Genomic DNA, 23,352 nt, shown 5'->3' on the forward strand with positions numbered 1-23,352 from the left:
TCATTGCAGAAGCTTCACATAATTTGCTGGGAAGAGGCCGACTCTGCCGTGGCACTGTCCCCGCCACCAGCCCTCATCCACCATCTCAATGTGCGTGATTGTGTCCTCGGGATCAAAAGAAATCTCATCATCTCCATCTGCAAAAATTGTCAATAAAAGACAGTCAGAATGAAAAGAGAACCCCAGAGAGAGCTGGTTCACTTCCTTCCTCCCACCTTCCCCCAGGCAGAAGACAGAACAAGTGCTCTGGTAACCTCCAAGAGTTTACCTCACCCAATTCCCATCCAACAGCAGAGTTAAAGCAGAGAAAGAGCAAGACCTCATAGATGAAAGACCCTGCTTTGAGCCAGGATAAGGCTAATTTTCTGCAGTGGCTGGGAGGGGCCATGACCAATATACTGAGGTTATTCTGTACCACCTCATGTCATTGCCAGGGGTGGGGGAAAGGGACACTTGATTCCAAGGAAAACGGGGTTTCTTGTGGCTGATAAAATGTGGTGGAGGGAGACATCCAGTATTGTCTACTGGTGGGTGTTTTCCCGTGTGAATAATTTCTTTTCATATACCTTTTGTTATTAACGTTGCTGTTACTGTTTGCTTTCTTATTGCTGTTTCCAGTAAATTGTTCTTATCTCAGCTTGTGATCTTTGCCTGTTTGTGCCTCCAATTGGAGAGGAGAAGTGATGCACGTTTTTTTTTACTGGGAGTACTAAATTGGAGAATACTATTCCTACGCCACAACAGTTCCCAAGCCAGGTCTCGTTCTGCTTCCCAGGGGGAAGAAATTTAAACCACCAAGTCACAGTTGTTTCCCCACTGCTGATATGGTGAACCCCCATGTCCCTGTCGCACAGCCCTGCCGGGGCACAGAGCCTTCCCCTGAGCCCTGAGGGCAGACCCACCTCCTTGGTAATCGTAGAGAGCCACTGCACAGATCCCGGGGCTCTGCCCCTCATGAGCACTGTCCATGCTCCCTGCAGAACACAGGACAGACAGATGAGACAGAGGCTGAAGCAGCCACACAGTCCTGGTCAGTGCCACCCTCCAGCCCAGCTCTGGGAAAGCAAATCCAAACCCTGCCAGCAAGGAGAGGTGCACCACAGCCCAAAGCAAGGTGTGAGTTCCCTCCCCTTCTCCAAGGAGACAGTTGGGTCCTGATCTTTCATTCTCCTCTCCCAAGAAAAAGGCTGGGAATAACTCCAACCTCTTCACTTGCCATCTCCAGTACCAGCAAAGCTGCAGTGGAAGCACTGACAGCAGCCCGTGCAGTTTGCTCCTGTGCTTGAATAAAGGCTACCTGCACTCCTCACACCGGGACACTTCACCCGACCAGGTCTCAGGAAGAGCAGCTGTGTGGGGAACGGGCTGCCCCAGGGCAGCACTGGCAGCTACTTGCCAGGAAACTGCAGCAAGGGACCACGTCCAGCTTCTCCAGGGTCTGTGGCAGCCTCCTGCCCAGACCCTGATCCAGCAGATTCCTGCTGTTGGTCCAGCATCCCATGCAGCTCATCTGCACCTTAGAGCTGGGCAGGGAAGTGGGACACAACCAAGTCTCCATCATCAGAAGCTGCTATCCTGACCACAGTAGACTTCAGGGTAAAAATTCCCTCTGGAGTTTGTGCCATACACCCAGTGAGGTTAGTGGACAGGTACAAGCTCCTCGAGACATGGGCTCTTCCATCAGTACTCACCCAGGTGGGGCTGGCTCTGTCTGGGCTCCTGAGGAATGATCACCTCATAGTCTTCACCTCCATCTTCTGCCAAGTCATAGGTGGCATCCAGTTTTCCCAGCGGGGCTGGCAGCTCCTCATACTCAGCCCCTCCACTGGTAATGTCGCAGTAGTCAGAGGGCTCTGGCAGCTCCTCATAGTCTCCACCAACATCCAAACTTGCACTGTAGGTGGGCTGGCCCTGGCTGGGGACCTTGCACAGCTCTGCATCCAGATCTGCTGGCCTTGGTGGCAAAGTGGGTGGTACTTCTTCATCCTCCCTTTGGGCCTCCTGACATGTGGTGGGAAAGTGACAGGAAAGTCACCTGCAAAGCACCCACAGGCAGCTCTTCCCTGACTCCCAGCACCTGACACAAGGCAGCCCCTTTCCTGCTGCCAGGGCACAACTGGAGCATCGTCCCCTGCACACCAGGGAAACAGCTGAGCTACTTGGGCCGTGCTGAACCACAGCTGGGATTGCTCTGGAGACCCTCAGGACTCACGTGTTTGAATTCTGTTCATACTTCACTACAGCCCATGGTAGTGCCACTGCAGTGACCCACTCCCAGAGCTTGTCCCATGGGGTCAGGTGCTGTGCAGCCATGTCCCATTCCCTTCCCAGTGCTCCCCTTTATCCTTCCAAAGCCTCTCACACCCCGTGGCTCTGCTCCACATCTTCCTGCAGGGCTGCACATACAGCACAGCCCCTCCCAGGTGCAATCCCCTCTGCCTGCTCCCCTCCCCAGCTCTCCCAGGTTGCCTTGGCACCTGCTCTCCTGCTGACACGGGCTGGTCCCCAGCAGTGCTCCTGGACTCCCTGGCTGGCGTGGCTGGAGGGGCTGCCACAGTGTGCTCCTTCTCTCTGGGAGGGATTTCCTGCTGGAGAAAAGCCATCAGACCGTTCAGGCCCTTTGAACAATGGCTGTTCACATTCCCAACAGAGCGACGCAGAACATTTTCCTCCACCTACAAATCTGCTCTGGGCCTGGGCACTCACATGCTGGGGACAACAGTGGGGCAGCCCCAAAGAGGAGCATTTTGACGGGGGGACAGCTTCACTGTTATCACCCCCGTGTCCTCTGAGTGTAGGAACAGCACCAGGTGGGAAGGCAGGTGAACACAGGGGCTGGGTGCCACCTCCAGTTTGCTGGGATGCATCCCACATACAGACTGCTGCGACAGCAATGCTGGGGAGCAGTTGCCACACTGTTTGCTAGGCATCAGAGGCAAAAGAAGCTGAGGTCAGAGCACAGGTGCCATGGTTGGGTGCAGATATGCCCTTATATGAGTGTTTGGTGTGCTGGAAAGGAAAGTGCAGTGACAGCGGTGAAGCTCAGTGGCCATTCTTGGCAGCTGCAGGGAAGAAGTTTAGGCAGGAGGTTACCCTCAAGAGGCCAGATAGAAGGACATGGAGCTGCAAGGCCCTGAGGAAAAGTCTGTGTCACGAGTCTTGGAGGACATGGCAAGACAGCCCTGGCTCACCTGCTCCCGGGCCAGCCGGTGCTCCTGGGCCCGCCTCGCCCGCTCCTCCTCTGCCTTCCTCCTGCTCTCCTCCTCTGCCGACCTGGCCATGTGCTCAAACCGTGACCGCAGGCTGCTGGTGCCACCGGCAGCTCCTGTGAGGAGACAGACGATTGACACAGCCCTACGTCTTCCTTCCACCACCACAAGTATCCAGGAGAAACCCAGACCTCTGCCTTTTCCTTACAGTTCAGCCACCTTCTCCTGCCCTCCAGCACAGGTTAAAGCCCCATCCCACCACAGCACACACTTGCCAGCAGGCTGCCACAGAGGACTGTGAGTCCCACAGCTTCCCAATCCCAGAGCTGGTACCCAGGTCTCACCTGCCTCCAGGGGTCTTGTTTTCTCATAGGAGGAGGTAGGAGCTGCCATCTCATCAAAGCCAGCAGCACTCTGCAAGAGGAAATGAAAGAATTGTTCAGCTTGTTGGGCAATGCCAGTGCTGGCTTTGGGTACTGGTGATGGCAAGTTTTGTTCCCAGGAGTGTTTGTCCTCACCTGTACACCTGCCCTGACCCAGGGGAGGCTTTGGTTGGCTGCAGTCCCTGCTTCTGACACCTCCCTGTCCTGGGGATGTGCCTGTTGCCTCCCAGTCAAGGACAGAGGTGTCCCTACCCAAGAGGTGGCACTGAGAGCTGGAAAGGTGCTGTGGAGCCCAGGAAGGCTGAGCAGTGGCACAGGACAGCAGAGCTTGAGGGCACTCCCTGTACCATGGCAAGGAGCTGGGAGGATGCCTGGGAGGATGCCTGGCCATCTGCCTCTTCCCCAGGCTCAGGGACACTCTGCATCCATCCCAGCACAGCCCGTGGCATGAGGCCTGAGGGCACTTCCCTGCTGGATGCACAGCTGCCTCACCTGCCCTGTGTGTGCAGGGCCACAGGCTGGACACCAGCACCTGTGTGTGAACACCTGTGGCATCACTGGCTTCAGGAGTTATGGAGAGAGGCTGGACCGGGAATAGGATTGGTGGGGAGGGTGAAGGAAAACCAAAGTGAGATAGAGAAGGCTGAAGGGTTTATCTGCTTTCATGAGAAAACTACTTCATGCAAAAAGGAACGAGCAGGTAGGACCCAGATTTCAGCTTGACGCTTTACACCAGGTGTCACAATAGGCTGGGGCTGACAACAGCCATGGAGCCCCGACAGCAGCTCTGCTCTCCCTGCAGAAAACACACCTGAACACGCAAACCAGCCTGCAGGCTCAGAACCAGGTGTCCACAGGTCACAGCAGAGGCCTGGACATACTGTGTATATGACAGCATTTGTATTTTGTGTGAGCCTTAGTGTGATACTGAGTGTCCAGAACTTTACCAAAGGGGAGTTCAGGCTGCCTGAGGGTCTGTTATGCTCTGCTCTGGTGAAGTGAATTCAGCATTTCCCCATTCCTGAGGACCAGGCAATCTGAGACTTAGTTACTTGCCCAAATAATCCTTATTTTTACCATGTTAGTTTATTCTCAAAATGCCCAAATTCTTCTCTTTCAGCTGGGCAAAAAGCAGTGATTAGGAGGAAGGAATTGCAGGCTGCAGCAGTCTTACCTTATCCACTCTATCCTTCTGGACCCCATAACGGCCTCCAAACCCCTTGGCATAGTCTGCATGGAAAAAAATGCTGTAGTATTTTGTATGCACCTCTGACTTTGGTATGCTGAGACCAGTGATGTGAGTTTGCATGTGTTATCTCTAGTTAGTTCCATATGTGATGACATATAGATAAAGCTAAGTGCTCTGGACAGTAGCTTTTAGGACTAATCCCACCCTCCTTTCAGCTGAGGGCACAGGGCTGCAGCTGCCAAACCTGAGCCCAAGGCACCCCACCTGAGAGGAGCGTGGTCCTGTTCCGTGAGGTCAAACATGCTGTACATGAGTCATTCCCGGGATCTGCTCTGCCTCATTCCTGAGAGCCCCTCCCTTCAGTGTGCCTCATGTGTGCAAAGAGCAAATCTGGGCAGAACTGGGGCAGGGAGGTTACAATGAGCTTATGCTCAGGAATGTTCCTCACAGAGAAAGCACAGCAGAGTCTGGGAGTCCTGACTGAGGGACTCACATTCCATGTCCCCACTGGTCCAAGCTGCCACCCACTCTGCCCTTGTGCTTTGGGGTTCACTGTGTCTCAGCTGCTCTGCAGCATGCTGGACACATTCTGTTTTCAGTGGCTGGATCTCTTACTATGAACCACAAGCTCCAGACACAGGTCTCTGTGTGCTCTAAGGAAACTGCTGCCACCTCTGGCAACATTCCCCCACCTCTTTGGGATGCGTGGGGTTGCACTTCTTCCTGATGGTCCCAGCCAAGGGCATTCTTGTCCTGACGATCCCTCTGGACCCCAAACTTCCCACCAAAGCCCACAGAATAGTCTTCAGCCATGGAGATCCAGATCAGGGCATGGAAGAGAACACACAAGGGAGGGAAGGAGACAAGTGGCAGCAGTGTGAGTTCAGGCTGTTCTCACAAGTTTTCCATGCCCGGGACTTAGAGAAAGACATGAAACAAAGCCAGATTTCCCACCAGTGCTGCAGCAACAGCCCTCCCTCCTCCCTGGGATATGTCACCTGCTATTAGCACCTGCCTGGGCTTCCCCTTCACCCTTCCTTTGGTGATATGCTCCAGGAGATCCCTATGCCCACAGAACTCTTCTGCTCCTCTTACTTTAGCCTGAGCTCTTTTCAGCAGCCATGTACTGTACAATGCCTTTCCTCACCTGGCCCATCCCCAGCAGTTCCCTGTAGCTCTTCCACCATTCTTGCAGCAGACTGCAAATGCCCTGCACCATGTCCCATAATACCAGTGGGCACAGTCCCCAGCTCCAGCCCTGACACTGCCTGTTCCCTCCCTCAGCTGGCTCCCCCAGCTCCCTCACCTCCTCCAGCACCTCCAGCCCCTCCAGCTCACCTGGCTGCTGTGGCTCACCTTTCTGAGAGTCATGCTTCTCTGTCTGGCTCTTGTAGTCAAATCCCACAGCTGCTTTGTCCACCTTGTCCCTTTCCACTCCGTAGCGGCCACCAAAGCCCTTGGAGTAATCTGAGGTGGTGTATGGAGTCAAGTGCTGCCCCCAGCATGGGGCTGGTGAGGAGAGGATAGGGAAGGGCCCCCAGGGAGAAGGGACAGCAGCAGACATTATGGAAAACACCACAGAAAGTGAAGGGTTGGAGGGGAGAGTGGATGGCAAGGAGCACCAGGGATGAGAGCCCACAGGAATGGGGGGACAAGGCAAATGGGGGTGGGGGCACCAGGAGACACAACAGGCCAGAAGGAAAGGAAGAAAATGGACATGCCAAGGACAGTGGGAGCTCTGTCAACCATGAAGGCAAAGCCAGGCAGGGCTTGGGCACTGACAGCTCATCCCACTGACATCAGTCCCTCACCCACCTCCAGAGCCAGGATTTCAGCCTGTGGTCTGCCAGCCTCGGGAAGGGGCTGTGAGTAAGACACTGAGCCTTGGGAGTACAGGAATGGCAAAAGCACTTACACTTGGAATTGTGGAATCTCGGCTTCCACGAGGAGACACCTGACCCTGGGGACAGCCACCAAGGCTGAACTCCCCTCTCTGCAGACCTACTCCCACTCTTCTCCCTGGCACCCTGGCCATTGTCTGAGAGCACAGCACAGTTGCCTTGTACCTCTCCTTTTTCCATCTCCAAAACAGTGATCTATTAACGACTTCAACCATGTTCAGCTGGTTTCTAAGGACCACCTGGTTATTACTGGCTGATTCCTGAGACATTCCAGCCTCCATCCTGACTCCCGGCTGTACAGACTCCTCCTTTCAGACACCTGCCTGCTCAGTCACTAAATCCTGCCCTTCAGGAGTAAATCAGAGTCACCTCTCCCTGTTCCCTGATGCTATTCTCACAGGTCTGCATTTCACAGGACTGAGTTGAGGCTTCTCTAACAACTTCAGCTGTACCAATCCATGGAGGCTGTGATCTAGAGAAATATGTGTAAGAACATTTTGTATTCCAGAATGGTTCTCTGTTTCATAGAAGCTCAGCCATCTCTAAGTCCTAAAAATTCTTAAACTTATTGTGAATAAACCATTATCTACCTATGGGGCTGTTATGAAATAAATGGATCTTTAAGAGACTTGTTTTCAGTAAACACAGATTTTATGACTGTTACCTTGCTGCTGGAGCTTCCAGTATGGACACATTCTTATGAAAAGCAATCCAAACACTTTATTTCTGACATTTCCATTTCCTGAGCAATTTCTGTGGTTTCACACAGCCTGATGAATTCATGTGTCTACAAGAATATGTTAATGGAGCACAACTGCATGTCATTCATTATTTTAAGATGAGCCAAGAATGCCTCAAATGCCTCAAAACCATTTTCCTTCTCTTATCGTTTCCTTTTAAATGAACCTGATCCAGTTCTTTCCTTGCTAATGCAATATTCCTCACATTTACCTGAAACAGCAACAGATCATGCCCTCTCATCTTCTCTTTGGTACAGAATATTTAAAATACCCTTAATTTCAATTATTGCACTGTTTGTTGAATTATCTGCAGAATTCTGCAGAAGTTTGGATGCTTTGTAGGGTCTTGCTTTTATATCCATTGGTGTACCTTTTCCTTACAGAGCTGCTTTTCCAGCAATCACTTCTCAAGTGCTGCAGTGGTCAGGCTTCCTCTGGAGCAGTTCTACAAAGGGCTTTGAGAGGAGAGGGAGCACCAGCCATCCATCAGGGTGGGGGTGTCTCCTCTGCTCAGCCAGGACGGGGTTTCCACCAAAGCAAAGCACAGAGACCAGCAGGATGTACAGTATGAGGATGGTGACAGGACAGCAGCAAATGGGGCTACAAGGGTGATGGACTGGGAACAGGAATCTGAATCAAGAGACAGGAGACTGTGCCACAGCCAACAGCACAGGATACCGGGAGCAGAAGAGAAGCTGGGCAAAGGGTCAAGGGGCCACATGTGCCTATGGACTTGCCTTTCTGGGACGAGTGTTTCTCCACCTCACCCTTGTATTCAAAGCCCAGTGCTGACTGGAACAAGAAGGGAAGGACTGTCAGTCATCCAGGGCCAAGGTGGGTCTCAGCCTCCCTCCCCTGGGGCCAGGCTGTTACTGGCTCCCTGCCCAGTGCTGCAGCGTGCAGGGGCAAACACCACAGCCCCTGGACAAGCAGAGTTCTGCCTGGGTGGGACAGGACCACCACAGCAATGCACACCAGGTACCCCCACAGGTGCCCCACACTGTGTCATCAGCCACTGCCCTGCACACAGGTGAGCTGTGCTTCAGTGTGACCACGGCACACCCTGCGTGCCCTGAGCTTTGAAAACTGAGCCACAACCTGGCTCTAGGGGCAGCACGGGCCACAGGCACCTATTTCAGCTGCACTGTCCAACACACCTTGTCTGCTCGGTCCCGCTGGACTCCAAACTTGCCGCCAAAGCCCTGGGCTGCATCTGTCTGGGAGGAGTGCTTCCCAACATCAGCAACGTATTCGTGTCCTACTGCGCACTGAGAGGAGAGACAGTGTGACATGAGCATCCGTGGTGGGCAGGCAGAGGCACCACAGCTGCCTCCACATGCTGCTGACACGCTCACAACTGCAGGGTAACAGGTCCAAGCTGACAGTGTGATGGTGCCCGTGCTCTCCACGTGGCCTTTGCCAGCAGCAGCTCTGCTCTGAGGCCTGGGAGGAGCCTCAAGGGCTGTCATCTCACAAACCATCCCCACTGCCAGCTCATTAAGCAAAGTACGGGATGCCAAGTGCCAGCTGCTCTCAAGTGCTGGTGGAGTTGCATGGTGGATAATCACAGGGGAGACAAGAGAAAGGTGCAGATAGGCACACACAGCCAAGGACTCCAGGCAGAGGTCTGGCACCCATTCCCCATTTCTGTATCTGACAGTGAGGGCAAGCAAACCTGGCCACAGGCCAGGCCAGGATCCTGCTCTCCCTGCTGGAGGTGCTGTGGCCAGGAACCACAGACACTCTATGCCAAAATGGAATGGCTGTGCTCAGACTCTGCTGGACCACAGTGAGGGTGTTTTTGTTGAGCAACTTCTTGGCCTTTGTCTGGTTTCACCAGGATGCTGAAAGTGTTCAGCTTCTGCCCCTTTTCCTGGGGAGTGTGTGCCATTCCTGACTACAACAGCTCTGGCAGGGAGAGCAGGGAATTTTTGAGGACAGTCTTTCTCACCCTGCCATCCTGGTTCAATCCCACACTGACCACACCTACAGAACTCGACTGCAATCTAATAATCTCTTCTGAGAAAGAAGAATTAAATGCTGAAAGATTCAGGAAGTAGTGTGATAATGATTCTCATAAAACATAGACCAGATCTGATGTCTAGGGCTTTATCTTGGGGAGATATGAGGTCTGTTATGCAGAATATGAGGATGGAATTATTATACATTAGTTCTCCAAGCACAAGTAGGGAGGCACCAGATTTAACTGTTCAGCAGGCTTGAACAGCCACAGGAAGTCCTTCACAGCTAAAGGGAGCATTGCAAGGAAGTTATAGAGATGGGTTATACAAATGAATTCAAACAGATCCTGGAGGCAGATTATGGGCCAGCTGAACACGTGTGAATCTGTGCAGCCATGCAAACTCTCCATTCTCTCCCTTCAGGGTCAGGCCAGCAAATAGGGATGCCATTCCCTTTAGGAGAAAAGCACTTTTCTCATAAAGGGCCAAGGAAGCCTTCCACAGCTGTTACCTTATCCATTCGGTCTTGCTCTGTTCCAAATTTACCCCCATAGCCATAGGATGCCTTGGGGCCACTCTCCAGCTCCTTCTTCTTGATGACCTCGTGTTCCTCTGACACCTTGCTCCTCAGCTGATGGATGCTGAGACAGAGACAGGGCAGGTCGGTGTGGGATTCTGCAGAGCCACCTGGAGCTCCCTTGTGCCCCTGGCTCAGCCAAAGCCCGGCAGGACACACGCAGGGCCAGCTGCCCACGCTCCCCTGGGCCACACATGCAGCCTCTGTGCCTGAGAGGGGACCCCGGGGACGGTCAGGGGACCAACGGGCTCAGCAGGAGGACATCCAGCCCCTCTCCTGCCGCCCTGCTCGGGCTACACCCCGACCTTCTCGGGACCTTCCTTTTCCCGGGCGCCGCTCTGGACCCTGCAGGGCTGCGCTGGGCTGTCCCGGGCAGGGAAGGGCGGGCACCTTTGCCCCGGGGCAGCCGGGTGTGCAGGTTCTCCTGTGATCCCCTAAACCTGCGGGGCGGGACCAGCGAGGAGCCGCAGAACCGGCCCCGGGAGGCGCCCGCCGCAACCCGCCCCGGCCGTGCCCGCTCTGCCTTCGGGGCCGGTCCCCACCCGCCTGTCCCTGCTCTGTCCCCGGGGGCCTGTCCCCCCCGTGGCTGTCCCCAGTCTGTCCCCGGAGCCGGTCCCCACCCGCCTGTCCCCGCTCTGTCCCCGGTCCCGGTCGCACTCACTCGATGTGCCCGGCGCGGCCGGAGCCCTCGATGGTTTTGGCTCCCCAGCGCTGCTCCCGCTCGGAGATGTCGTTCTGCGGGACGAAGCGCCGCCGTCAGTCCCGGCCCGGGCACCCCATCCCCGCCGGGCAGGGCCGGGCAGGGCCGGTGTCCCCCACCCGCTCCGCAGGGCCGAGGTGACACCCGGCAGGTGCGGAATTCGCTGGTCGGGGAAATTATTGGAGAAGCCGCAGTGACCTCAGCGCCCCGGCCTGGCTGTCACTGCCCTGCGTTGTGGGTTTGTGGGAGGTCTACATTTAACATTATTCTATAAAGTGAAGCATCAACAAAGTCTTTCCTAGTATGCCATAAAGCTGAAAATACATATGTATGAAATAGAATGAAAAAATTAATGCGAAGTCTTATTCTCTTCATGCTTAGTTTGAATGCTTCCACAAACAGAAGAAACTAAGTGAGCAAGAAAACAAGACAGTGTAGGTTTTATCTAAAACATTAATAACTTGAAACTATCAGAAAGGAATTTGATTTTCTGCCCCAAACTAGAATTTCTTACTAGAAATAATTAGGCAAGACTGAACCTCAAAAACGCAGGACTCTTGTCCAACAGGAGAGGTTTATTAGGAAAGTAATAGAGAACCAAATGAAAATCATGACCCTGCATGAATGCAGAAGGTTCCACTTCCACTCTCTCACCAGCTCACTCTGAGCTGAACTAGACAGAAAATAAGATTGTAAGAGGCACAGAGCTGCACCTGCACAAGTTGACTGTAAACAGAGTAGGATTTTTCATCTGGAAAAAAGATAAATGAGGGAAATCCTGGATCCTCTACAGTCACAAACAGTGTGGGACAGAGAAAATGTGTTTGCTGTGTCTTGTAACATACGCTGTGGAGAGGACAAGGGAAGTTACCAGAGAGCACGTTTAAGAAACCCTGCACATTGTGCCCTCCTTAAGTGCCATTACTTGTGGTCAGACACGGGGTGTGCAATGATGTAGGAAGTTCTGGAGACTAAACCTGGAGATGTGTCGGAGGTGGCTCAGGCAGTACCTGCGATGGCACTTGGCTGATCCTGCCCTGCCAGTGCTGCTGCAGCCCTGGGCCCCGGCCCAGCTGAGCACCCAGGGCCAGGAGCTCTTCACACCACCAGGGTAACAGTTACCACACAAGGTACTCACCACAAAATCAGGATCCGTGTCCCAGTCGTCCCCCTGAGTCTCCACTTTCACTGACACGTTGTGTCCCACAACTGCTTTCCACATCTGCACAACAAGGACGTGGTGTCACCCAGGGTGGCCACACATGGCCACAGGTGCCTTATACCCAGTCACAGCAGGACCTGGGCTGGAGGGGGTCCTTAGAGGCCACCTGTCCTCACACATCTGTCCCTCATAACAGCACAGGGCACCCCAAAATAGATGCTCCTGAGCCCCAGCACGTCTTACAGCAAACCACACAGGGAGTTGGTGTAAACCACAGCCTTCGTGCACCCTGTCTCTGCAGTAGGACCACACACCTTATTGCAATGTAAATGGATGCTGAGATCCAATTACCAGATTCTGCTTTTCCAACACACATTAATTTTCTGTGCTGTGGGAGGCTGTTCCCTGTGTTACCCCCCTGTTAACATGGTCTCACACACCACTGTGACATGATCCAGCACCGTGACACTGTGCTGCTGGAACTGAGGTGGATTCCTCAAGCCTCTTCTCTCTTTTCAACCTTTTAATCCCTGCCCAGTAGCCCAGAGAAGGATCAGAGCAAGGCTGGACAGTGATGTGACAGAGCTGATGCTGTTGTGCTGTTCACATCTGTCACGTGGAGAAAATGGGAAATGGGGCTAAGAGCAATGTAGGGCTAAACTGGTTGAGGCTGTGGTGGAACCACTCCTGCAGGCCTGGAGGAAGTGATGGGCCCAGGAAGTGGAAGTTAAAAGTAATGTGAAATCTAAAACCCCTGCGTTTCATTTTCAAGGTGACGGTGAAAAAACATGATGAAAAAGCTCCCCTCAAACAATGGAGTTTTTACAAAATGAGGGAGGGAAGAATAATGGGCTGCTCCTTACACTCCAGAGCAATCACTCTCATCAGAGCCCCATCCCTTCCTAACCCTCCCCTTTTACTGCCTGCAGTGTTGAGGAACCACAAGTTTTCTGTTGCCCAAAGCAGCTTCTCCATGGGGCAGAAAGATTGAAGAGAATGTGGAGGAAGGACTGAGCTGAGCCCTGTTCTCCATCACCCCAAACTGTGACCAAATCAACAGGAAGGAAGAGACCTCCTGAGTGCTGGATCTTCAGTTAAGAGCACCTTTTACCATGTGGTGCTCAGCTGTGCTACGCCCTCACTCCCATGGCTGCATGGAAGCCTCAGACAGCCCTGAGCACCTGGGGCAGTTGCCCTCTGTGAAAGCAAAATGTATATGCTGAGTAATTAAGTAATTCTCTGTTTAAGCTAAGTAATTAACTGTCCCACATCAAAAGCTGCCTAAGTGAATAACCTTCAGGCTTAGTACAGTGCAGTGCTCAGTTTCAAGCTGTCCTTTCCAGAGAACCAGCATTGTAAGACCAGGGAGTGAAGAGAACAGAAACCAAATGAGCACAGCAGAGATGATTCTTTTGCTAAGCAAAGGCCAGGTAGTCAGCTAAGGGAGAAGTTGAAGGGCTGAGGCAGACCTGGTTTTAGGCCCTCTCCAGGTGCCTTAGGACCACAGCTGGTCTGTGCCATTCCCCACTGACAGCAATCCGGTGCCAAACTGAACACAGCTAATTGCAATTAGAGGCAGGGGAAGCAGAAAGGCTCATGTGGACAACATGGCCCCATCTAACATCACGTTTATTCTTCTTTTCCCCTCCCTCATTTATTGATGTCTCTCACACCAAAGATTTTTGAAGTTCATTGGTCATTTTTGTAAAGCATAGACCAGCAATAATAACCAGCTAGCACAGGGCTGCTCATCGTCAGGGCAGCTGATTTGAGCTCAAATAAGATAGCTCAAAGTTTTAAACGCTGCTGTAAGTGGTTCTTGACCACCCATTCTCCAAACCACCTGCCATGTATTGTGGGAACCATGACAAACCACAGGCTATAATTGCATCATGAGGCTCTGGACTCTGTCTATATGATAAATATCAGCCAGGGTAGCATTTCAACCCTTTTTTTGTCCTATTTTCCCCAAGGAAAACATCCACTATAGCACAAATATAGGGCTACCATAGCACATTCAGGCTGGTAGATTTGGAAATGTGGTTCTTTAGAGCCTCAGACACAAGAACCACAATGATGACAGGACAACAGAGAAGCAAATTCTGAGAATTGCCCACTTAAACGTGATTGGTCAGGAAGGAGTTATATTTGCCCACCAAACACTACACTTTTTTGTAGTAATTTCTCACTTTCCACTCCCAAACCCCCCTCAAGTTTTCTTACCTTTAAAGGCTCACCAGTTCCTGCTGGCAAACTTGCTGCTTTTTGCTCAAGGACCTGCTGCCCAAGACAGCTTTGGGCTTGTGTCTGCTCAAGTTCCTGTTTTAACTTCAGCTCTTTTCACTTCCTGCATCCCAGCCCCCAGCTCTACTCAAGTCATGAGTCCCAGAGCTGCAGTTCCCCTGCAGGCTACCTCTGCTCTGCCCTGAGACACTGATGCAGTGCAGACCCAGAGCTCTCCCATCACCACACTGGACTGATCCCATCAGGTCCCAGCAGGCCTTGTGTTTTAAAGACTCTCAGATGAGTATAAGAAACAAAGTTCTGGTGGAAGTGCAAATCCTGGAGCCAGGTTTTGAACATGCCTTTTACTTTCAGTATCTCTCCCCATTACTCGGAAGATTAAGGAGAACACTAACTGTCCTCCTCAACCTTTTCCCATTCTGCCCAGGGCCCTGAAAACTCCTTTGATCAAACTTGGACTTCTTGTTGCAGTATCACCAGTACCCACATAAAAAGAACAGAATGGGCACAGTCCAAAGGCTGCACTGATTTTAAGTCGGTTGTCTGGTGACATTCCTGCCTCAGGCTTCTGGAAGAGAGCAAACACTCCTGAAAAGACTCCAGCACATGGGTGCTTTCAGTGTGCTCAGGGGCGACTCACCTGTGACTGTATCCCTCTGTTGTTTCTCCTCAGCACTGGCCTTAATGCTCATTATGAGAGTGGGTTATTCTGCTCTCAGTGAGGGCACCTGCATACGCTCCTTGCACCTCATTTTGTGCTTTGTCTGCTGTTCCCAGACCCTCACACCAGTCCCGTAACAGGAGCTGAGAGGATCAGGAGGGCTCCCCTTAGAGCTCCATGCAGTAACTTGTATCCACTCCTCCCTACCCCTGATGTTTCCTCCTGGCACAAAACCAGACCCTGTCCCAGCCTCAGTGGTGGTGCTGAATTGCCCTGAGTGTCCCAGGGATGACAGAGCACAGCTTCTCTGGCTGACCTCCTTCTCAGGCTCTATTGAAGACAGATCAAAAGTCAAGGCAGGACATGTCCATTGGAGAAGAAACAAAATGTTGAAATGTTTGAGACAGGAAACATCAGCTAAAAGGCCCCCCCTATCTTTCATCAGGTCAAACCACAAAGCTGTTCAGTCAGACTATGCTTAGCAAACCAGGAGTTCCTTTTGAGGTTTTATTTCTGTATTTAATCTAAGCTATAACTGCTCCATCTGCAGGTATAAAACATTTAAATTTATCTGAAGCATCAGATAAATTTAGCATCACTGCCTATCTTCAGTTCAAGAAAAAAATGCATGGGCTTTAAGGAAAAATACTTTGCTTATAATCCTTGCTCTTGTTAGTGGAAACATTATCTACAGCCCTACAATACCCCAACACTGGCTTTTGTTCTGAAGGCAGTGGGGGGTTATAACAGTGACTATGAACAAAGGTACCTGGTTTTGGCTACAGAAAGTTGGAAGGAGACAGTTTAACTATAACATGCGAATTATCAGCACATTCCAGCTCACTGTTGCCAACCTCTGTATCTGTCCTGGGGTTGCACAACTCTTACAGGGTGCAGTGTTCAGGCAAATGTGGAAAAGTAAACCCAAGAAGATATTGTTTCACTGGAATTGCTTTCATGATGCATGCAAATGGTTTGGGTTGGAAAGGACCTTAAAATCATTAGTTCCACACACCCCTGCCATGAACCATTGCCTATTCAAGTGCTATTTCCTTACTTTGTCAGCTGAAAAAGGCTGAGCAAGAGGTGAGAAAGGGAAAAAAGGTCATTACCTAGGCATTCACATTGTATAAAGAAACAGAGCTTCTGCAACCATCACAAAAGAGACCTGCAGTCCCACCGTGTCCCACACAAGGTGTGGTGATACAGCAGCACCACACCCTCCACTTGGACAGTTACATGACAAGGTTACACAAATTCCATCTGAAAAATAAACTTTATTATACATACAGGAGCTCATAGCCCAGGAAGCTATAGACAAAATATCTGGTCACTGAATTTGACAGTTAGAGGAAGTTCACACTGATCATCATGGACAGTCCACAAAATGGTATGTAGTGCCAGTGCTCTGGACCTGCCAGAGATCCAGCTGGTTGAGCTACCAGTGAAATCAATCCATCCTCAAACAGGCTTTCTGCACTGGCTAGAGCAGCTTAATTTACCAGCAATATCAAAAGAACTACCTCTTTCCCATGGGAAAAATGTGACTGTTAATGCTCTACTAAGAGGCAGGTACAATTCTCCTGGCCAGGACTCTGAATGAAATGACCACTTGGGATCTGACAGTGAATACAACTGGAACTTCCTGTGCATTCAACATTCTCCTTTTGGAAGAGGGCAGTCTCAAATTCAGGAACCTTCTGGAAAACATATGGAAATATATCCATATTTCCACATATCCTAAAAGCTCCAGTCCATTTGCATCATTTGAGTTGGGTCCAAACATGCCCAAACACCAGCAGCACCTGTATACACCAGAGATACCAGAAGGTTTCAGAACTCTGGCTCCTTCCTCAGCACAGGGTAGAGTGTTTATTCCTGGAGTTTCTGCCTTTGCTTTGGGCCCACACAGCACATTATGGACCCCTTCAACACGGCCTGTGCAGGTTCAGTCTTGTGATGAGTGGATGAGGAGGCAGGAGCAGGGCTGCTCTAATTTCTAGAGGTAAGGCAGCACCTTCCATCATGAGAGGTGCACAAATGCTATAAATAGGAGGGTTTTTAATTTAAGAGCTAAAAAGTTTCATGTTTCCTATTCCTTTTAAATAACTAAGTTATTTGCATTATTTTACAGGCTTGTCAGGGCAGACATAAGACTGATTTTAAATGGAATGCTCACCAGGGCCAGATATACTAATTTTGGCCCTTCCTCAACAGGAGATGCAACTGAGCAGGAAACGTGATTTTAAGATTCACATTCCTTAAGGTGCCCATACCTTCCTTAGGATATGCATTTCAGACAGCTCTGAGCCATGAAGCGAATCTAAGGGGTGGAAGAAAGGGAAGACAATTCTTTTACATCCAGCTACAGTGCTCCCCCAACCCCACTCATGGATTCAGCCTAAGAGGGGGAAGATTGTGCAGTTTTAGAAGTACTGAAGTACTGCAGCAACTCAAGAGTATTTTTCTTATTTCTACTGCAGCACAATACTATCTAAAATGAGTGGTGCTACTTCCAGGTACAGGAACAGATGCTGTCCTTGAGGCTTGCAGCACAACTCTGGCTCAGAAAATGAACCATTCATGTAGAAACACCGAGGGAAAGGCAGATTTCCTGGGAGCAGTTCCCCATCCCCAGCACTGACACTGACAGCAGCACCCAGGTGCTGGGTGCAGCTGTTGCTTCAGGGCTGGTTTGGGAAAGGCTGCAGCTGGGGGAAGTGCTGCCCTTCCATGAGGGTGTGCAGGCCCTCAGCACACACAGGGCTGGGGCTTGAGAAAAGGCTGTCACTCCTGCTCACAGGTGGCCTGTAAAGCACAGGAAGAGCAGGACGTGGAGAGCAAGCAGATATGTGGCTGCTATCAGGGGCAAGTGGGTCCGGGAGCGGAAGAGAGAGCGTAACAGGCGTCGTAGTCCGAGAGTGCTCCGAGCCTGGAAGAGTAAAGAGAGGCTCCAGTCACTACAAGGAATGGCTCTGTCCCCAGCTGCCCTCACCCAGAGCTCTCCAGACCATGCAGGTATGCTTGTTTAAACTAATGAGCATAAACCTTCCCCAAATCATTCCACTGTCAGGTCCTAACATTAGGGCAATCCTCATGAAATATTCCCCTTCCCCTGTTCTCTGCAGGTCGCCCATGAACCAGCCCCATGCAGTTTTGTTTCCAGCATGGTGAGAGCAGAAAAACTACAGTCCCCAACCAATTTATGTGTGTCTACAGAGGAATTTAACTGCTGTAGTTCACAGTTTCTTGAATAAGCTGGGGCTCACATAATTGACAGCTGTGAAATCTTATTTAAATTCTTACTCTGCTGGAATTATTATCCATGGAGTCGATCAGCAGGGACTGCTCGTGACTTGGAGTCATATCAATGCTGGCACTTAAGGAAGATGCCCACTCACTTGACTGCAACCTGCCACAACAAACAAGAAATTAAATGCAGTTTCTTATTATGATGCCCCAAATAAACACTGTAATCAAGCTTAGGAAAGAAGGTATTTCTCAGAAAAGAAATTAACCCCTGCAAGCAAGCCCTGGCTTCACTTGCCAAGAACTGATTCCATTTGTACAGGTGTCATGTCTCCTGAGCTCACAATGAGCAAAAGAACAGGGTGACCCAATTAGCAGGAGTCCTTCCTCCTTTCAAGTGAAATTTTATAGTGTGACTTGAAAGAAGCCAGGGCAGATAATACACCTGTATGTTTTAACTTCTGTGAAATTATTTTGGAAGCCATCTCTGGCTGCAATAGTGCCAGTTCTTCCTATTTTCTAGTGACAGAGGCAGCAGTTGCATCCTGGGGCTACCATTCATTAGTGAGATCAGCTGCAGGAGGCTTTTATAGACTTTAATGCCAGAAGGAGCTACAGTTGTCCCAACTGTGTAGCAATTACCATGGAACTTCATCCAGAATTCTTCCATACAGACCATTATTTTTTGGCTGAATCAGCAAGTGTGGCAGAAGAAAGGCATTGTTTTCATGTAGAAGACCCCACTAGCCTATAACTCCAATTATTTGAACTACCAGGAAATGCACAGCACAAGTGCCTACAATCAGGTCATGTGCTAAAACCCCCTCCATAGTCAATGAGGGGAGTCAAGCATTTTGATCCTGCTGCTCACTGCATTTCCAACATCTAGTCCAGGCCAGCTGCCTTTGCTGTGCTGAGTCTCAGGGCATCTCTGCAGTGCCCTGAGATATGCAGAGTCCTGTGCACTGCAGACCCCAGTGCTGGATACTGGGGATGGGGCAGGAGAGGGGTCTAGGCTAAAGCTAAGCCTGGGAAAGGTGGACAAAAGTCCTTTCTCATAAGTGTTTAACTGTTTCTCAATAACTGAATTAATGAAAACTTTATGTTAATTGGCAATACATTAAAAATGAGTGACATTCTTCAGGTCAAAACTGTTTCATGCATGACAGACAAATGCATACTGAGGAAACAAATCCCCTGGAAGCATGAGAACTCCTCTTCGGTCTGCACCCAATTCTCAGTCTCCAAATTATATTTTCCAGCAGTTAATTTAACTAATCGAGAAAGTTGGCATCTAATTTCTAGACAGAACTTGTCCTAATATCTGATCATTTGTCTCATTCCATCTGCCTACAACTGAAGGAACTGAACTTGCTGAACTTCGGAAAACACTTTTTTACAGTAAGAGTGACTTAGCACTACACCAGTTGCCCAGGGAGGTTGTGAAGTCCTCCTCTTTAGAGATACTCAACAGCCATCTGGTCATGGTCCTGGGCAACTGGGTCTAGGCTGAGCAGGGGGTTGGGACAGATGGTCTTTGGAGGCCCCTTCCAACCTCAGCCTTTCTGTGATTCTGTGACAGACACGGCAGTTTTCTCTGTGCCCCCAGTGCCATTTGATAGAAGGATGTGATGAAGTGCAAATGAAAAACAGAAATAGTGAAAACACACTTCTACGTGTGAAAAACACACTTGTTTGTTTGCTCAGGCTGCCTCACCTCCTGATCTGATCCTGTGCTGCAAAAAGTGCCTCCTCTGCAGCAAGACGACGATCTCGTTCTTCCTCCAGCTGCTCCTCTAAATACTTCATATCCTGCTTTGTGCTGCTATGTAAATGTTCTGTTTCAGACAACCTGTCAGAAAATAACAAAGCATATGCCAAAAAAGGCCTAATTCACCAACTACTGTGATTCTATTGCATTCACTGATAGGCAGTGTGTGAACAGACTCAAATTACCTCCCAGCTCACACAGGAGACTTAGTCATCTTTACTACATTTGAACTATTTGGAAAGCATGAGAGAAGATAAATCTCTTGAAGCTTCTGTTTCACATCAGGAAGGAGTTCCTTGGCTTTGTCAAGATGGCTCCACCTTCTGAAAATTATTTTGAAAAGGTTTGAGGAATCATGTTCTAGATCTTAATTTCAGAAGGTTAAAAGGAATCCTGCACTACATCTCAGTCCACACACACTCTCAGGCTACGACCTTGAGACCAGGACCATTAACATACTTCAGCAGCTACCGAGGATGCAGCCCACCAGATCCAAGATGCTGGTTTGGCTGGCATTGCTGCTGCATGTTGTCCTTGTGGGTTTTTTTGAATGTCTAATCCGAAGAGCTAATGACAGCTACCAAGTGCATACAACAGTTCCTCCAAGTCCACAATATCCTAGTGTGGGACTGAGTTTTCCCAACACACTGGTACAGAGTAAAAGCAACAGGCTCATCACTAGCCTCAAGGCTTCCATCAGGACCCCTGTTTTCTCAGACTTTCTTTACCTCAGCTGCAGCTCCTGCAGTTCAGGGGTGTAAGTCCCTCTCTGTGGCTCATTCTTTTCTTGGGGGGCTCCTGGAGCAGCATCTGTCGCAAACAGCTCCTGAAAGAACACAGGAATGTTCTGCAGACTGCACTGAATGAAGAGGACACACAGCCACTACAATGCCACTTGAAATGAGCTTTTTCCTGCCGTGCATCAAGCCCAATTCCCTTACCATGCTCTTGTCTGCAGCCTGCAGCTCCTGGAGCTGCCTCTCGAGCACTAGGCAGCGGTTCAGGACCTCGCTGTAGTGCTGATGGCTCTCACAGATGCTCCGACTGCTCCCATGGAGCTGGAGGGAGAGGGCATTTTTCTCCTCAAAAACCTGTGACAGCTGAGAAGAGAACACAAAAAGCAAGCAAAGAAATTGATTTTGTGAAAGCAAAATCGTTCTCTGAGGTTAAGAATTCTCTTGAGAACATATAACTGCCACCTTGCCCATCACTAACATGCAAAGACCAGTGACAATCTCCAAGAGTAGCTTGTGGCAAAGGTTTCTGGAATAGCAGTCTCAAAACATCAAGGAGATATGTAGAATACTAAATATCCAGAACAAGATTTATAAAGTGCTGATATTGACCTAAACCTTTCAGAAATACCATCAGTAAATTATGATTTTATAGTCTCACTTTCTCCTTGAACACCACTCTCTTCCTGAAGATGGATAAATTCTGGGTCTTCTATTTCAGTGTCGGAATTGACTGATTATGATTCTGCACTGAAATGCAGGAAGTGTTTCAATCTGGCAGGTGCAAGTGGAGATGACAAACTTGCCCTCCCAAGGAGGGACTTTCTTCAGCAGCACAGAAAGCAGGAGGGCAAACAGCGCTCCTGACAAAAAACATGGAACCTGTAAACAACTTTCTTCATATGGTCTCACTCTCTGGTCTTCATCTCTCCCCATCCAACTTCCTTCCCTAACTGTCCCCTCCATCTATCCTCTCTTCCCTTCTCTCACCTCTTTCTTTCCTCCTCTGTCCTCTCCCCTCCTCCTTTCTCCCTTTGGTCTCCCTGGGGGTGGCAGAAAAGCTGCTGATTCAGACCCTGTCACCGAGCCTGCTGGATGGGATCTGCATGGGGCCTGGATATCCTTCTGGTCCATACAGAACAGCTGTCCCACTCATGGCTTCTCTCTCCAGTGCTCTGGCTGACCCCAGTTGCTCACTGAGGGAGAGGAGTGTGGGACATGGAGGATGGGGCTCTGCTGCTGTGCAAGCCCTGCTCAGCAGCAGTGAATCCATCAGTGTGATTCTAACACTGCTCTTCTGAGAGACATATTTCTGATTTTGTGCTACTTCATTGAATGCCTGCAAGGACAGATTAATTCCTGCTTCCTGAGCCCTATTTCAGCCTGACCCTCCCCAAATTCCTCATCCCTGACTGCAAGCAAGTATAAGGCATGGATCAGTACCTTGCTGTTTAACTGCTGAATTCTGAGCTCTTTCTGGTGTAGTTCTTTCAGACTGTCATTTAGCTGGGCCTGGAGATGTTTCATCTCTGTTTCTAGACTTGAAAAGTCCCCTTTCAGGAGTTCTGGAGAAATCTGCCAAGGAAAGAACAATGAAAAATATACTGCACATGTAACAACTCTCTCTTGGGTTAGTCCTCTCTTTTCAGTATTCCAAGGTCAAACCAAGTGTCATTCCTGGACCTGGAACTTGATCTGCTCAGGCAAAAGAGCAAACGGGGAATAAACAGAAATATTCTAAAAGCCATCTTAAAATACAAACAGTTAGGAAAGATCACCAAACTTGCACATATGATGAGTCCTGCTCAAAAGTTGTCTTAAAGCTGTTTACAATACAGGAAGGAAAAAGAAAAGGCACAAGAATGAGAAAAGTAAAAACAAAAACCTAAAGCAATGTCCACACTGCTCTAATCAACAAAAACCAGAAGGCCAGCACTGAAGAATCCTCCTGGAAAGCATCACATGAACATTGTTCAAGCTTTTTCTTTGCATATATGCATGGGTGTATCAAAGGGATAAGGGAGATTTGCTACCCCCTCCACAGACACAAACCACTGGAACATTGCAGACACGGGTGGGAGAGTTCTCTCTTGGCTCCGATGCATTGCACTGTGCATGCAGCCTTCCCTAGATGAGCAGAATACCAAGCATATTCCACTCCACTTTTAGGACTGTATACAAGGAGAATAAGAGAGAGGGTGCAGTGTTCAAGCCTCAGCCTCTCCAGGCTTGAACCAGGATTGTAGATCCCTGTTACAGTAAAAACAGCAAGAAAACTGCAATAGAAAACTTAAAAATTAAGATGTGACATTGAAATGAGAACTAGGACAGAAAATCTCAGATTCAAAGACAGTGCAAGAGGGCAACTCTAAAACAGCCAGAATATACACCTGAGAAGTTCCATACTCCTCCAAAGGACAAAGGTGCCCTGTCTCTTTTATCCTCTTTCTTGAAACATTGGAAACCAGGAACTGAAGGAAGAACACTTAAGGGTATGCCATAATTTCTACAACTTTCAGTGATGCAAGTTAGACTGTTGGCATTACCTTTGGAGGCCTCACAACCACATTCAGTACTGCACTTTGTAGGAGCTGAATACGGGCAACACATACTCTTCTGGCTGAGTTTCAAGCTTTACACTTCCAGTAAATAATCTGTATCTTTCCACTCACCTTGCTTTGGTGCTGTTCCTCTATGGTTTGAGATTTGCTGAAGGGCAGCCTCATTTCCTGTGTGATCCTTTGTAAATGGCTCAGCTGCTTGTCCTTCTCTGCTATGGCCATCAGGTACTGCTCCTTCATGCTGCTGCTCTGCTTTTCCCAGGTGGTCTTCTCCTGTCTGCCCAGCATAAAAAAAGGGAAATTACAAGGA

General features: G+C 49.8%; 1 protein-coding gene across 1 annotated transcript in view; it reads right to left on the reverse strand.

Annotated features, from left to right (window-relative positions):
- GOLGB1 (golgin B1) overlaps positions 1–23,352 on the reverse strand; it is a gene marked incomplete at its 3' end in the record, with an annotated part of 48,503 nt that continues 25,151 nt past the window's right edge. Inside the window, exons 16-37 of the mRNA XM_083860656.1 lie at positions 23,154–23,319; positions 21,925–22,056; positions 20,689–20,847; positions 20,476–20,573; positions 19,694–19,828; positions 18,034–18,139; positions 17,528–17,659; positions 14,046–14,150; positions 11,799–11,882; positions 10,622–10,695; positions 9,895–10,024; positions 8,580–8,690; positions 8,160–8,214; positions 6,120–6,248; positions 5,474–5,584; positions 4,767–4,822; positions 3,554–3,623; positions 3,192–3,325; positions 2,478–2,588; positions 1,692–2,001; positions 903–974; positions 1–137 (exon numbers count right to left, since the gene is read on the reverse strand). Coding sequence (XP_083716782.1) covers positions 1–137; positions 903–974; positions 1,692–2,001; positions 2,478–2,588; positions 3,192–3,325; positions 3,554–3,623; positions 4,767–4,822; positions 5,474–5,584; positions 6,120–6,248; positions 8,160–8,214; positions 8,580–8,690; positions 9,895–10,024; positions 10,622–10,695; positions 11,799–11,882; positions 14,046–14,150; positions 17,528–17,659; positions 18,034–18,139; positions 19,694–19,828; positions 20,476–20,573; positions 20,689–20,847; positions 21,925–22,056; positions 23,154–23,319 — 2,617 coding nt within the window. The remainder of the gene's footprint in view (positions 138–902; positions 975–1,691; positions 2,002–2,477; positions 2,589–3,191; positions 3,326–3,553; positions 3,624–4,766; positions 4,823–5,473; positions 5,585–6,119; positions 6,249–8,159; positions 8,215–8,579; positions 8,691–9,894; positions 10,025–10,621; positions 10,696–11,798; positions 11,883–14,045; positions 14,151–17,527; positions 17,660–18,033; positions 18,140–19,693; positions 19,829–20,475; positions 20,574–20,688; positions 20,848–21,924; positions 22,057–23,153; positions 23,320–23,352) is intronic.

The sequence above is a fragment of the Zosterops lateralis genome, assembly GCF_965231275.1.
Source record: "Zosterops lateralis genome assembly, chromosome: 4".
Classification (NCBI taxonomy): Eukaryota; Metazoa; Chordata; class Aves; order Passeriformes; family Zosteropidae; genus Zosterops; species Zosterops lateralis.